This window comes from Trachurus trachurus (genome assembly GCF_905171665.1).
Source record: "Trachurus trachurus genome assembly, chromosome: 23".
Lineage (NCBI taxonomy): Eukaryota > Metazoa > Chordata > Actinopteri > Carangiformes > Carangidae > Trachurus > Trachurus trachurus.
This window is the reverse complement of record NC_139912.1, coordinates 3,173,301-3,188,573: the sequence shown is the minus strand read 5'-3', so window position 1 is coordinate 3,188,573 and position 15,273 is coordinate 3,173,301. Positions and strand designations below refer to the sequence as shown.

General features: G+C 42.3%; 2 protein-coding genes across 2 annotated transcripts in view; both read right to left on the bottom strand.

Annotated features, from left to right (window-relative positions):
• Positions 1-15,273, bottom strand: part of dclre1c (DNA cross-link repair 1C, PSO2 homolog) — a 476,875-nt gene that overhangs the window by 160,701 nt on the left and 300,901 nt on the right. The window lies entirely within an intron of this gene.
• The window catches only part of trhde.1 (thyrotropin releasing hormone degrading enzyme, tandem duplicate 1), a gene marked incomplete at both ends in the record, with an annotated part of 192,973 nt that overhangs the window by 51,672 nt on the left and 126,028 nt on the right, over positions 1-15,273 (bottom strand). The window contains 2 exons of the mRNA XM_083999510.1: positions 76-213; positions 7,091-7,204. Of these exons, the coding sequence (XP_083855636.1) occupies positions 76-213; positions 7,091-7,204 (252 nt within the window). The remainder of the gene's footprint in view (positions 1-75; positions 214-7,090; positions 7,205-15,273) is intronic.

Below are 15,273 nucleotides of genomic sequence, written 5' to 3'. Positions count from 1 at the left end.
AGGGATTATGGCAAAGGGGACAATTTGCCAAAATGTTGAACTATCCCTTTAATGAAGTAGGAAGTAGGAAGTCACCTTCTTGTAGGCGATCCAGTCGAAGACTCGGTCGATGTCCGTGGCCTGCTCCACCTCCTGGGAGATGGGGTGGGAGGAGCTTAGACCGTCCAATAGCATCACCTCGTGGAGGACGTCGGTCAGGAAACGCTGCTTCTCCTGCAAACACAAAAACAAACAAACACATTTGACCTTTAACACCTAATACATTCACAGTAATAAACTTTATTTATATAGAACTCATCAAAACAGCATCAAGGACAAAGAAACATGAGGTAAAGTGCAACAAGAGCAGGAGGAATAAAAGAGAGCAGATGAAGGAGAAAGGATAAAAACATGAACTCTGGACGACCGACGTCTTCAGAAGCTTCAGGTGTTTTTCATCTTCATCTGTTTTTCTTTATTTGATCGATCGGATCAATAAACAAATGTTCAGTTTGTCGTTTGTTTGATATTTAGTTTTTCCGATTCTTTGTGTCACTCATTTCATCTCTGTCGCTTGTTCGTCTTCATTCATTGATCTGTTCTTTCACTTTATTCCTTTTCCGTCTATGATTCATGCCTCTCCTTGTTTCCTTTCTTTGTTTCCTTCCCTCCTCATCTCCTTGTCTCCTCGTCTCATCCCCTCCTCTTCCTCCTCTGCTCTCTTGGTTTCAGGGTTTTAATAGACATCTGCAAACATGTTGAGCTGTAACGAGCTCTGTCTAAATTACCCCGGGGATCCGGCTAAATCCGGAGAAGTGTGGCTCTGTTTAATTCATGGATTACAGTGTTTACTATGGAGATTTAGTTTTTAATGAACCTGCATCTTGTTAAGCGATGGAACTGGCGGCTTAGTAAGTTTTGGGTCGTTAATGAACTGGATGAACAGGAACCGGCCTCCTCTTTTTAAATTAACAGTACTATCTGCTGGGATATGTCTAATTCCTGGTCCAATGTGGCTGGGTGTAATACATGGATTAACGTTGTTTATTAAGTAGATTCGGTTTTAATGAATCTACATCTGTTTAAACAAAAGTTTCTCGAGGTATTAATGTTTCATGAAACATTTAGATTTATACTGACTGGGCTCGGTCTATTTCCTGGTTGATGCAAGTCGGATTGATACAGATTTACGTTTTACATTCCTGTTTGTCCTGATGGATCAACAGCAGCGGACCTGTCTAATATCTGGTGTCAGACTAATTGGAGTTTAAACTGTGACGGATTAACAGAGTGTTTATACATGAGCTTCACAGATCCCTCCTCTAAGGACCTGGCTAATACCTGGGTAACCGTTGTTTTAATCACACACACAGACACACTCGGAGAGGCTGAATCGGGGCTGTGGTGTAAATTATATCAGTTAATTAGTTAAAATGACACATTTAGATGAAACCAACATTAGTCAGAGAAATAAAAAATAAAAAAAAGGGAAATGAGAGTAAATGAGACATCAGCTCTAATTAACAACGACTTTAAATCACCTGCAGAGACCGACTGAGGGGGGGTCCACCTGGACCAGATGGTCGTTATGGACCAGATGGACCCACATGTGGAGGTCTGACCCACACACACACACACACACACACACACCCACACACAGATGGAGGGACGGTGCTGCGTTCAAGAGCAGCTGCTGAAGTTTTTGCTCGTCTCCTCCCACCGTCCTGCTTCACTTCCTCTCTCATCCTCACACCGCAAAAACTCTAAATCTTACCAAGAATATTTGTCTTATTTCTAGTCAGAATGTCATTTCTAGTCAAAACAAATCTCATTATACCTAAAATAAGTCTATTTATACATACAGTACATAGTTATACATTAAAAAGTAGCTTGTTTTTAGACACTTTTTACTTATTTCAAGTCTATTTTCACTTGAAATAAGTAGAAAAATCTGATAGTGGAGCAAGTTCTTCTTTCTTATTACAAGCACAAAAAACGTCCTTTCACTGGCAGATTTTTCTACTTATTTCAAGTGAGAATTAGTTTGAAACAAGTGAAAATTATCTAAAGACAAGTTAATTTTTAGGTGATGAGTCTTATTTAAAGTGGAAAGAGATTAGTTTTGACTAGAAATGAGACATTTTGACAAGAAATAAGACAAATATTCTTGGAAAGATTGTGAGTTTTTGCAGTGCATCCCTTCGTCTTCACCTTCATTTCATCGTCTTTTAAACTCGCCATGAACTCCCTTCATCTCTTGGAATAAACAAATCACTCAAAAACATCATCAATCGTTTGTGACAAAGAGGAAAAACCGAGGAAAATCAAGTTTTTTTTTAATATCACTCTGATGTTGATTCATCTGACATTTATTTTCTCTTTGAGATGATTTTATCTCATCTTTCACCGTGTTTCCCTCGGGGTGTAACGAGCCTTGAGCTGCACATGGGTAATTAATACCTCCTCTCCTCTCATTGGTCAGGTGTCCCAATTCATAAAGGAGCAGGAGACGATGAATATCGATCGCCCGCTCCGCTCTGCTCTCTTTAACATGAATATTTCATATTTTCGATTGAAGGCTCTCTACTTTCTGACTCTCTCCTTCCCTTCAGATCAAAAACAAAACAGATAAACTGTCTCATCCTGCTACGGAGCCCCAGGAGGTCCAAACAGGAGTCTTATTTTATTTTTATGTTACTTTATTTAAGCAGGTGAAAACCATTGAGATCAAAATCTCTGACGGAACGAGGCGGTCTCTCTGATTGGACGGTTCACTGCAGCGTCAGAGGTCAATTAAAATGTTGAATGAGGTACTGTGGCTACAGACCTACAGTATGGAACGACATTTGGTTCAAAACGTCTGGTTTAATGTCCATGTAACAAGTCAATTTTGTACGTCTTAAGATGTCAATTTTAAAAGTCTTAAAGGGATGGTTCAACATTTTGTCAAATTGGTCCATTGCCATAATCCCTATAGTCATAGCAGTAGGTTTGTTACCTTTAATTGTTGGTGCAAGCTATTTTTAGAACGGCGGAGCAGAGCCGTGAGCTGCTCAGAGCTACGCTACGGAGGCTCATGGGATTTCTTGGTTTCCCTCATCAAACTCATCAAATCCAACAACTCCACAACGCTCTGGTGGACAAGTTGTGACCTGCACATTCACCACGCTATGAGATAATAACACAACGTTACCAGACAGAGTTGTTTTAGAGGGAAATTCATGCAAAACCACTGATGCGCGTTGCCTTCAGGGACAGTTTTTCATCAACAGTCTCTGCATTTACCTCTAAAACAACTCTGTCTGGTAACGTTGTGTTATTATCTCATAGCGTGGTGAATGTGCAGGTCACAACTTGTCCACCTAGGCGTTGTGGAGTTGCTGGATTGTGTATTTGATGAGTTTGATGAGGGAAACCAAGAAATCCCATAATGAGCCTCCGTAGCGTAGCTCTGAGCAGCTCACGGCTCTGCTCCGCCGTTCTAAAAACAGCTTGCACCGACAATTAAAGGTAACGAACCTACTGCTATGACTATAGGGATTATGGCAATGGGCCAATTTGCTAAAATGATGAGCTATCCCTTTAATGTTTAACAAGATGTTAAAAATAGATGTGTTAATGCGGTTCCATACAGACGTATCTTACCACCACCGCCACTGGTGTGAATGTGCTATGAATAATGGTTTGTGTAAAGCGCTTTGGGTGTCATGAAAAGCCCTTGATAAATCTAAATTATTATTATTATTATTAACCCCTTATAACACACATCTACTTCAATGATCATCCCTCATGCATTCAAAACCAGTTTGAGTGTAAAGGTCCTGAAAGGTTACAGCTCTGAGGTCAGTTCAGGTGAATCGCTCTGATGGGAAAGTGATTTTTATTATTTTTCAGAGTCATTTCTCACCGTGTCACATTTTTTATTTGTTGCTTTGTTTTTCCGTTTCCTTTCCTCCGCCTGCAGCGCTGCGACTCGCCGCTGATGGAAATGGCTTTTTAAATAAAAACCTGTTTTAAACATAAATTGCTTTATCAGGGAAAGACTTTATCATCATTGTGCTTGTTATTGGAGAAACACTTTGTTTCTATTAAAGCATCCAGTCGAGCTGAACCGCAGTAACAGGGATTTAAAAATGCCATGTCGCTCAGTGTAACAGAGTGTGTTTGTGTTTGTGTGTTTGTGTGTGTGTGTGCGCTGCAGATAAGGTGTAAACTCATTCTCTATTGGAAGTAAATCACGGCGTTCATCGGCAGCGGAGGGCGAGTGTGTGCTGTAATTTAAAGTTGTGCTGCGTTCACTGTCTCCGAGAAGTTTCAGGCGGGGAAAAGAAAAGAAACGGAGGAATCACAGGTCGGAGAGTTTTTCACTAAATCTATCATTTCTAATTTCACTGTTTTGCGCTGACTCACTCTCTGTGCATCAAGTTTGTTGTTTGTTTGTTTGTCAGAGTGAAATAACACAGGATTTTTTACCCCGGCTGCAGGGAAACGCTTCCAGAGGAGGAGGAGGAGGAGGAGGAGGAGGAGGAGGAGGAGGGAATCAGATATTGATTTGTGTGAGTGGAGGAATAGAAGGAGGGAGAGTTCAGGAGGAGCGCTCGCTGTCAGGACTTCCTCCTCCTCACAAACAGGTTTAACTCTCATAGCAGCACACAACGCTCCTCATAACACTGTAATGACTTATGTAATGTTTTATGCAATAAAGAGAAATAAGATACGAAGATACTGTGGCAACGTTCCCATTGTGTTCCATTAGACCTTTCAAAATAAAAGTCACAGGCACTGGTTTGTCTCAAAAAATCTCATCTTTTCATCTTTTTATGAGGTTTTTGCTAAAAGAATAAAACATATCAGTTATTGAATTATTCCAACAGATCAATAAACAATCATTTACATTTGGAGATACATGTACCGTATGTGTTTTTCTTTGTACAACAAATAGTTTTGTTTGATGCTTTAAAGCGTTGAGACATACTACAATACCCATAATCCTCAGCTACTCTGGAGAAAAAGCCACATGTTGGTTAAATAAAATCTGACCTACAGCAGATTCAGACCACTTTGTCATTGTAGTTCAAATAAATAAAAACGTTGCGCTGCAGAAAGTGAATTTATCCAGCGAGTCTAAAAACGAAGTGAGAAGAAATTTGTCACTGAAACGTTCCTCAGGAGTCACAGTTGACCTTTTTAAAAACTGATGACCTTATATTGTATATTTTTACATTTATTAATGTGCAAGTAAAGAAAATCCCATAGAGAGAGTCACAACTGATGATGAATGTATCACTGATTCGTATTGTGTTGCTAAAACAGAGGGAGATGGGTGTGTAGATCAAACACAAAAACAAAATGTTTGTTTTGGTCTTTTTTGTGGATTTCTACTGTAAAACTACATAATAACTGAAAATGACAAAACTTCCTCCAGTTGATCCATTAAAGCTCCGTGTTTCTCGTCTCCTGTGTTTTATTTTGAAGGGCTGATCCATAATGAGATATAGTTTCAGTAAAAAAAGGTTGAACGCAGTGTAGTTTTCCATCTCCTCTCTCAGCTTCTCTCTGGAACTCTAGAAACAACAGGTCGGTGTTAGCCAATCAGAAGAGGGGAAGAGGCTCCAAGTCTCTCTTCTGATTAGCTGACTGTTTGATATACAATAAAAACAGAGCAGATTTCCGAATAAAACACTCAGAGAAACCAAATCCCACAAGTTGTTGGATGAGGTGAGGGGGCGGGGCTTTGTTGTGACATCACAAAGTGACAGGAAGTCCTGACGGCTGGTTTTAAGGCTCAGTTTCTGAATACAGGCTGTGTGCATTTCTCTGTGGACTGAGGCTTTGATACTTTCACAGTATTAATATAGAACCTAGAGCTGCTTTATAATCACACTACACATGGACATCTATCTTTATACTGTATGGAGCTTTAACACAAACATCTATCTTTATACTGTATGGAGCTTTAACACAAACATCTACCTTTATACTGTATGGAGCTTTAACACAAACATCTACCTTTATACTGTATGGAGCTTTAACCCAAACATCTACCTTTATACTGTATGGAGCTTTAATACAAACATCTACCTTTATTTTGAAGGAGCTTTAATACAAACATCTACCTTTATTTTGAAGGAGCTTTAATACACACATCTACCTTTATTTTGAAGGAGCTTTAACACAAACATCTACCTTTAATTCTTTATATTGACATGTTTGTACCTTTAACTTTCTCTAACTCAATTCAGCTGTAACTATATTTATTTTAGTCTCCAGCACCTGAAATAACTTTTTTCCACTTCCTCTCTTAACAGAATCTATTTTTTGCCACGTTGTCAATTCAACCATATTATTAAAAGATAACATTTGTCTGTTTTCCAGCAGCCAGTCTCAGTTTTATTGTCCCATCACCTGCACACAGTGTGGATGGATGGTGAATGGTGTCTTCTTGTTTGTGCTGCAGACACACAGACACTGTCCCAGTTCCTCTGTATAATCCTCAGACCTCTCTGTCAACACTTTCCTCTGGGAATTATTTTCTGTCAAAGTCTGACCACAGAGGAGGAGGAGGAGGTCCTCTACTTCTGAGCCCAGACAGGAAAATAAACCCGGTTTAAAGTTTGATTTAACATCCAGTTTTATTTCTCCTAAGAAAAAAAAAGGCTCTTTTTTCTTTTGACATCAGGTTTTCAGTTTTGTGCTGCATTTGGTGTCTGGAGATTTCTCAATGTTTTACTCATGGAAAAAGGTAAGAAAGAAAAAAAAATCGAATTCATATTTGACTGGAGCCTTGAGCTGAAACCTGAAACCATCAGAGGAGAAAAATTAAATTTCATGAGTGAACAGAGCTTCAGGATATCTGAACGCACTCGTAGATGCCGCACGGAAAAATCCACTTCCTGTTTGTCTTGAATAAAAGATGAGATATTAATCATCAAATGAGAGGAACTCGGCATCACACCGGTTTTTATCACTGTCAGACTGTTTTACCTGAGATCACACACCTGTGGCTGCATCTGTAATCCCTAACTCTTCACTTCCTGTTTTAAAAATCACAGTTTTCAGCCTTTGTGGAAGGTGCTGCTGAAACCAACAGACACTTGAACGCATCACTCACCATGTTCCACTTGGGGAAGAGGAAGTCGGTGCCGACGTATTCGAAGAAATGAGCGAAACCTTCTTTCAGCCAGACGTCCTCCCACCAGACCGGAGTCACCAGGTCCCCGAACCACTGAGACACAAGAGACAAAACATGTAGTTCAGTTTCCTGTCAGAGAAGATGATCAGAGAAACTAAATCACATTCAACAAATAAAAACAAACGTTAGAGCAGCGTTTCGTTTTCCAACCAGCGGTTCTCAGACCCCTAGTGGTAGCTGGTGTAACTGCAACGGGTACTTGAAACGATAAAATATAATTTTATTGAGTGACCTTTACAGACATTTATCATTTTATTAAAGTAGTGAACCAGAGCCATCATTATTGTCTAAACTGCAGAAACTAAGCTAACTGGAATTTTTCCCAAGTCCCACATGATTTAAATCATATTTAAAAAGAAGCCACATTTTGATGTTTTAATGGGAAATTGGTCATTTTTTGATTCACTCTCGTTAGTCTTTTTTAATTTAGATATAAATTACACCGTTACTACAGAACACTTCCTGCGTTCTTGTCAAATTATGAGCCCCCCACCCCCACCACCTTTCAGCCTTTCAGTCAACAGTCTACATTCATTTCTTAATTGTGCTTTTATTATGAAATATCACACAAGGAGATGGTGTGAAATGCACCTTTTTTGATGTACTGTTTGTGAGGATGCAATTAAAAAGGATATTTCTATTTCTGTCCATTTGGGTTTGGCACTTTCAAAATCATCCAGGTCAGAGGTCAGTAGGTCAACCTACAGACCCTGGATGTTGATAACAGCTAACCCCGGACTCAGAGGGGAATAGCACTAGCCTATCAGAACTAAATATTGGTGAAATGAAGGAGTTTCTCTGCAGATAATGTGTTATTTAGAGGCTGCATTCTGCTGCCCTGTAGACTCCATTATACGGATATACGCAGCGACAACGACTTGTAATGACACCAAACTTATCTGGGTGAGGAAATGATCGTATTTTATGCTAGAAATTAGACCCAGGTTGTAAAAAACGGTAATTATCCTTTAAAGTTATGCTTTAAAGTCCTCCTTTAAACGTCTTCACACACTCTCACTCTGGTCTGGTCACTCTCCTTTGTTTGTTGAGGAGTTTTAGTTTCAGTCTCGTAGCTGGAGCCTAGTCCTGGTCCTGATGAGGAGCAGCAGGTTTTTGGTTCCTGCTGTCAGGGCACGCTAACACCTGATTGGACGGTGAGTGTTTCTTTTTTTTCCTTTTTTTTCCCAGGATGCCTCGGAGCCTCTTCAGAAACCGTAGCGACAGTGGATGGAGGTTTAACGGAGGCGGAGCACGTAGGAAACCGGCTGAAGACTGAACTTTGCTGATAGCGAAACGTCCGGTCACAGGAGTAATACGCTTGGACCCGAGCTGTTTCCAGGGCGACGCTGGGTGAATGAGAACGACAAAACGCTCGGGAACCACTGTGAGTGTGTGTGAGTGTGTATCTGTGAGTGTGTGTGCCAGGTTTGTCTCCACATTGAGACTCCACGTTCCCTTTAAAACCTTCAGCTGCAGAGTTCAGCACTAAATTCACTTTAAACCTTCATTAAAGCCTCCGACTGCAGCAGACACACACACACACACACACTGCAGGTTTCATACCTCTGCACAGTGTGTGTATGTATGTGTGTGTGTGTGTGTGTGTGTGTGTGTGTTTCTTTACATATTTGGCAGCGCTCAGTGTTTCTGCAGTAAATTGTCCTTCAGCGGATCAAAGTCAGTCCACAGTGAGCGAGGCCCTGAATGTGGATCGGACTCAGAGTGTGTCCAGAATTAAAGTCCTGTTTGGAACATTTTGCTCTGCACTTGACTCCAGTCGACTTTAATTACGTCACCGAGCTCAGAGCAGCAGCAGCAGCAGCAGCAGCTCAGCATGGCTTGGCCCGGCTTGGCTTGGCTCGGCTCGGTCCAGCTGACCGCAGATCTGTTTTTTTTTTTTTACAGTGACGGAGGCGCAGGAAGCTTCGCCTCCACGGAGATCAGAGGCAGCTGCTTCAAAGAGCGTAGGTGGCATCAATCACACACAGGCTGGAAGGTGGAGAAGAGAAGAGAAGAGGCAGCGGGAACACTTCACTTCTGTTTGAAGACGAACCGAGGAACCGTTGACCTGGAAAAGGTGAAAGCTGTAAACACGTTCAACTCGACCAAACATCCACTTGATCAGATTTTATTTTTCAACCGATGCAGGAGGTTCTTTCTAAACAAACCAGACAGTTTCAGTTCACCTGCAAAGTTTAAAGACACAAAAACTGGTTCTTATCGGCCGACGTTCACACTGATACTGATCTGACTGAGAGAGACTCAGATCAGAGGATGAAACACGTTGTCCGCTAAAAAATCAATCATTGCTCAGGTTAATTAAGGACAGATTTAAAGCCCCACTTTGTAACTTCTCTTGTTGTCTATTCACAACAATCGATTATGTCATTTAAAAGCATGTATTTCATTAATAAGTCATTTTCCCCATCAGTGTGCTGGTGAGCTTTGAGTTTAGTATTCACATACACACCACCGGAGCGGTCGGCAGTCGGCAAACAAACCGGATGTCGTTTAGTCGGCGAGAGAAAGTCGGTAAAACATGTGTGAGGTAAACAATACGGCATCGCCATAACAACATATTGTCATGTGTGTATCATGTTGCTGTCGTCCGTCTGTCCGATTGCACCTGAACGCAGCATAAAGAACAACATTCACCTCAATACAATCACTGCTAGACGGGAGACATTTCTACACAGTCTGTCTTTAAGTCCCTCTGTTCCCTTCCTCCTACTTCCTTCTTTCCACAATCATTTTCCCCTTCCTTCTTTCCTTCCCTTTGTCCTTACTCCTTCCTTCCTCTTTTGATCCGATTGACCTGATCTGTTCCCTCCCTCACTCCATCTTTCTTTCCTTCCTTGTTCCCTTCCTTCTTCTTCCTTCCTTGAACGAATCTGTTCCCTACCTACATCTTTCTTTCCTTCCTTTTTCCTCTTACTTCTTTCCACAATCCCTTTTCCATCCCTTACTTCCTTCTTTCCCTTCTTCTTGCTTCCTTGAACAAATCTGTTCCCTCCCTCCATCTTTCTTTTCTTCCTTTTTCCCTTCCTTCTTTCCTCCCTTTTTCTTTCCTTCCTTGAACAAATCTGTTCCCTCCATCTTTCTTTCCTTCCCTTTTCTCTTCTTTCCACATTCCCTTTTCCCTCCCTTCCTTCCTTCTTTCCCTTCTTCTTCCCTCCTTGTATGAATCTTTCCTTCCTTTTTCCCTTCCCTCTTTCCTCTTTCCCTCTTTTTCCCTTCCCTTCGTCCTTACTTCTTCCTTCCTTTTTGCCCCAATTGACCCAATCTGTTCCCTCACTCCATCTACCTTTCCTCCCTTCTTTCCCTTCATCCTTCCTTCCTTCCTTGACCCAGGAGGACAACAGGAGTTTCAGTTCTTTATCTTTCCTCCTGTACGAACACGTCGGACTGATGAACAGCTGCTGTTTCCCTCGTTGCTGCTTCGGTCTCTCAGAGGCCGAACGAGGCAGAAACACAAACACATTTCATTCAGATCGCCCCGGTGCAGAACTTCAACTTCACGTCGAACCTCCTCCTCCTCCTCCTCCTCCTCCTCCTCCTCCTCCTCCTCCTCCTCCTCCACCTGCACCGACACACACTCAGTCCGCGACTCGTGAAGCCTGCAGATGTAGCGGAGCAGAACAAAGTGCTCAGACATGCATACTAACTTCTGCTGCTCTCTCTGGCGCAGCGCCTTTAGTCAGAGAGTCTGAGTCTGGGCAGGGATTCAAACCGACCACCCTGTGGGACCTGGCAGACTGCTCAGCTGCGGCCCGCTGCCTGGCTCGACGAGCGCCGGTTCAACTCCCCGAGGGCGGAGCTGCAGTCACAGAGGAGACCCGGGCACTTCATGAAAAACAAAAAGCTCTGCCAGAGGAAGTGTGAGGTCAGCGGGTCAGCGGCTGAAACGGCCGACTCCATAAAGAGACAGAAACCCCGTCAATAAAGAGCTAAGCTGTTCTACTGTTATTTATTGTTCTTCTTTATTCTCCCTGCATCTGTAGATATTTATTCTGTCAGACAAGACACAATCATAATGAGGTCAATGGTGTTAAACTGTGGTTTATTTCCTGGGAAATCTATGCACAACTTCCTATTTCCCAGGAAAACACCCACAGGAAATCAGACTTTCTCAGGGTTGTGTGGAGAGTCCAATCAGGTGGAAGGTCCAGGGCTGCGTCAACAAAACACTATCATGATGCTACTGCTACATAGCTAACATGAGCATTAACAGCCGTCTCCAGAGGTGCAAAGCACTGTTTTGCTTCCAAATATCCTCTACTATGACAGGATGGCTCACTACAAGCTTCTCCAATGATATAAATTGGTTCAGCTACACTTGTCGGTACAGGAAAGTGAGCTGTTTATATTTTCTTATGATAGCAGTCATATTTAGCATTACAAACATTTGTGAGTGCTGGCATTCGCCAATGTTATCTGACAATACCTGGCAAGAGTGTGTTGTTGAGACAGAGACAGGTCTGGAACAAAGTTAATTTTCTCCTGATTTGTCCATTTTCATGTCTAAATGTTCAGAAGAGACGTGTCTTGTGAAAAATGAGTCCCATATTTACTCTGGAGGGAAAGAATCGACCACAATCTGAGCTCACTTTCACTTCTCCCATCGGAGTCAATAGACTCAAGACCTGCTGCTGCTGCTGGTCTCCTAAAGGGGGTGGAGCCATGTTCTGCTGGTCTCCTAAAGGGGGCGGAGTCACGGTCTGTTGGTCTCCTAAAGGGGGCGGAGTCACGGTCTGCTAGTCTCCTAAAGGGGGCGGAGTCACGGTCTGCTGGTCTCCTAAAGGGGGTGGAGCCATGTTCTGCTGGTCTCCTAAAGGGGGCGGAGCCATGTTCTGCTGGTCTCCTAAAGGGGGCGGAGCCATGGTCTGCCAGTCTACTACAGGGGGCGGAGCCATGGTCTGCTGGTCTCCTAAAGGGGGCGGAGCCATGGTCTGCCAGTCTACTAAAGGGGGCGGAGCCATGGTCTGCTGGTCTCCTAAAGGGGGCGGAGTCATGGAGAAACCCACGGACAGATACAGTTAACTGACTCATAGTGGAGCGTGTTGTTTCTCACTGCAAAAACTCAAACTCTTACCAAGAACATTTGTCTTATTTCTAGTCGAAACAATCTCATTCTACTTAAAATAAGACTCATCACATTAAAAGCAGCTTATTTTTAGACACTTTTTACTTCTTCCAAGCATATTTTCACTTGAACTAAGTAGAAAAATCTGATAGTGGAGCAAGTTTTTCTTTCTTATTTCAAGCACAAAAAACTTGCTTTCACTGGCAGATTTTCTACTTGTTTTAAGTGAAAATTTGTTTGAAACAAGTGAAAATTATCTAAAAACAAGATCATTTTTAGGTGATGAGTCTTATTTTAGGTGGAAAGAGGTTAGTATTGAGTAGAAATTAGACATTTTGACAAGAAATAAGACAAATATTCTTTGGGATTTGGGGTTTTTGCAGTGCTTAAACCGTCTTCAGTTAGCATCACTTATAAATAGCTCCTTTAACCCTCCTGTGGGCAGAGTGGTGCTACATAACGACTACATATCCAACATCAGTTCACTGTGGATTAAACCCACATCTGCTCTCTGTTATAGTTATAACCTGAGGTCGGCAGTAAAAAGATCAGTCACACTCTCCTCACCTGATGATGGAAAAAAGGGATCAAATGATTCTCTGCTCCAAGGAACAAGAAACAAAGATAAAAACTCATGAATGGAGATGGAAATGTATTTAGTGGGATTTTTCCTGTTAAGGTTTTTCCTTTAATTATTGAGCAGCCTGATCAAAGCCGGGGTCTCCACTCGGCACTGGAATCAGACAAACCTCTGCTGAGCTGCTCTTTCATTAAACACGACAGTTTACATTTGATTTTTGTTCTGCTGCTTTGAAAGGATTTCACCCTTTATTCATCTGGATGTTAACGTTGGAAACGGGTCAGTAAGTTTTCAGTTTTCATCAAAACCCTTAATCTGGTACTGGTGGAGTTTGTTCAAGCCTCCTGACAAATAGAAAATATAATTTATTTTTACACTGGAGAGGTTTCCAGTTTGGTGGCGACACATGAATCCTAACGATGTCTGGAATAATTCAAAATGACGACTTCTTTAGCTTTTTTTTTTTTTTTTTACAACTCACTCGTCTTCATTAGTCGTCCCGTCGTCTCTCGTCTCGTTAAAATGTGAAAACGGCCTTCAGTGGTGGATTAGTCGCCTCTGCGGGGGGGGGGTAGTCGTCCAAGGCCACAATAAGGATGTGCCGTTACCATGGTTACGCAAAAGTTAATTTAAAATATATGAACACCTGAGATGCATGAGAAACATGGCCAACATACACAATCATACTCTCCACCACCGTCGCCATCTTGGCAGTGACTGACTCCGCCCCCTGACTTCCATCGGATAATTTAGACCACTCCTTAGAATTAATTTCGATCATCGCACAGTCGTTGTGCAGCGTTTTTTAAATGTATTGTTTTACTGCACTTGTTGCAGTGTAGACGCTTTCTAATAAAACTGGGTCTTAAAGGGACAACGAGGAGTTTCTATTTGGTTATAAAAAAAGTCTCACGTTAATGTGGATCAATCTACGTTACCACTTGTTAATGGGCCCATTTTCGATAAATATATCGTTTTGTCTCTATCGTTATTTTGTTAAATTAGTGGTGGTGGAAATGCTGGGCGAGCCGACCAGCGTTTCTTTACTTTCGGTTTCGTCATGAGAATAACGCCACCGAATCGCCGTTTATGGTCGGAACTACGACGGTATGTGATCGTCTTCCAACCTCTGACTTTAATTCTTGATGAATGAAAACATGAGTCTGTCTTGCGCCGGTCAAAGAATTTCACGGTGCGCGGAGACTCATAAATGAAGTGTGAAAACGCTTCGCTTTTCCAAAACTCCTCGTTGTCCCTTTAAATTGCCGCTTCGATTGACGTGTAATCGCACAATCGCGTATTCATCATTCACCTTTTTTTTTACTACTACTACTATTCTCATACGTCTTCTACTGACTTATTCTCTTTCTTCTGCTGTGAACAGCCTCTTCAAAATATGTAGCCTGGGAGGCAAAACCTGGGGAAAACTAACAACAGGCCCCGAAACACTCTCTGCCGCTCATTAAGCTCAATCCAGTGAGTAATAATTCAAGGTGACATAGATGGACATGAAAACTCTGTGTGTGTGTGTGTGTGTGTGTGTGTGTAGCTATCAGAGCTTTGTTTGTTTCTCTGGCTGCTCTGACTCCCGCTGGTCAAAAGCCACTTAATGCAGGTAAAGTGGCACCTTGTTAAATGCAGATCAGTGTTTGTAGCAGCAGCTCTGCCGGTGTCGTGCTCCAGGGAACCTTCAGGGGGAATTTTCTGCTGCGACAACAAACAGCATTAGGGGTTGGGAACCGTGTTACAGTGACACAGCGGCGCTGCGGACTACCCTTTTTTTTTTTTCATTTTTTCATTTCAGGAACTACATTATATTACGGTTGTTGGCATTTGAAAGATAATGTTACTCGCTATTTCAAACTTATTATGCAGTGAAGCTGGGAATTAAAACGAGAGTGAACGACAGAGTGGGCAAACCCGGCTGCTTTCTGTCTCAGCACCTTCATTCTTCCTTCACCCCCCTCCCTCCCTCCATCTCCCTCCCTCCCTCTCTCTCAGAACAAAGCAGATCTGTGCCTTTGATCATCCTCCTCTTCCTCTCCTCCCTCTGTCTGACCCTCGCTGATAAATATTCATCCCTCTCTTCAGCAGAGGGACTGAATCTGATTCTGGCTGTTTGGATGGAACTCCTCTCAGCTTCCACCACTTCCAACAAGAAACGAGTCCTGTTTGTCATTTGGCACAAAGACTGTTTACATCCACACATCTGTGAAACTGTAAAGACTTTCACGCTTTCTTCTTCAGCCCTTGACGAGCTGAATTCGAAATGAACATTATCAACAACAGTTGCGACAAACCCTCAACCCTCCTGTTTAATTAATCTTTGTGTGTGACTCGCGGTAGGTCTGGGATTCAGCCGTGGCCACCGGCCAAGCGCTGCTCAAGTTTTCCAACTTGATTTTGGATGTAAGCCTGTGCTGCAGAATTAAGGACCAA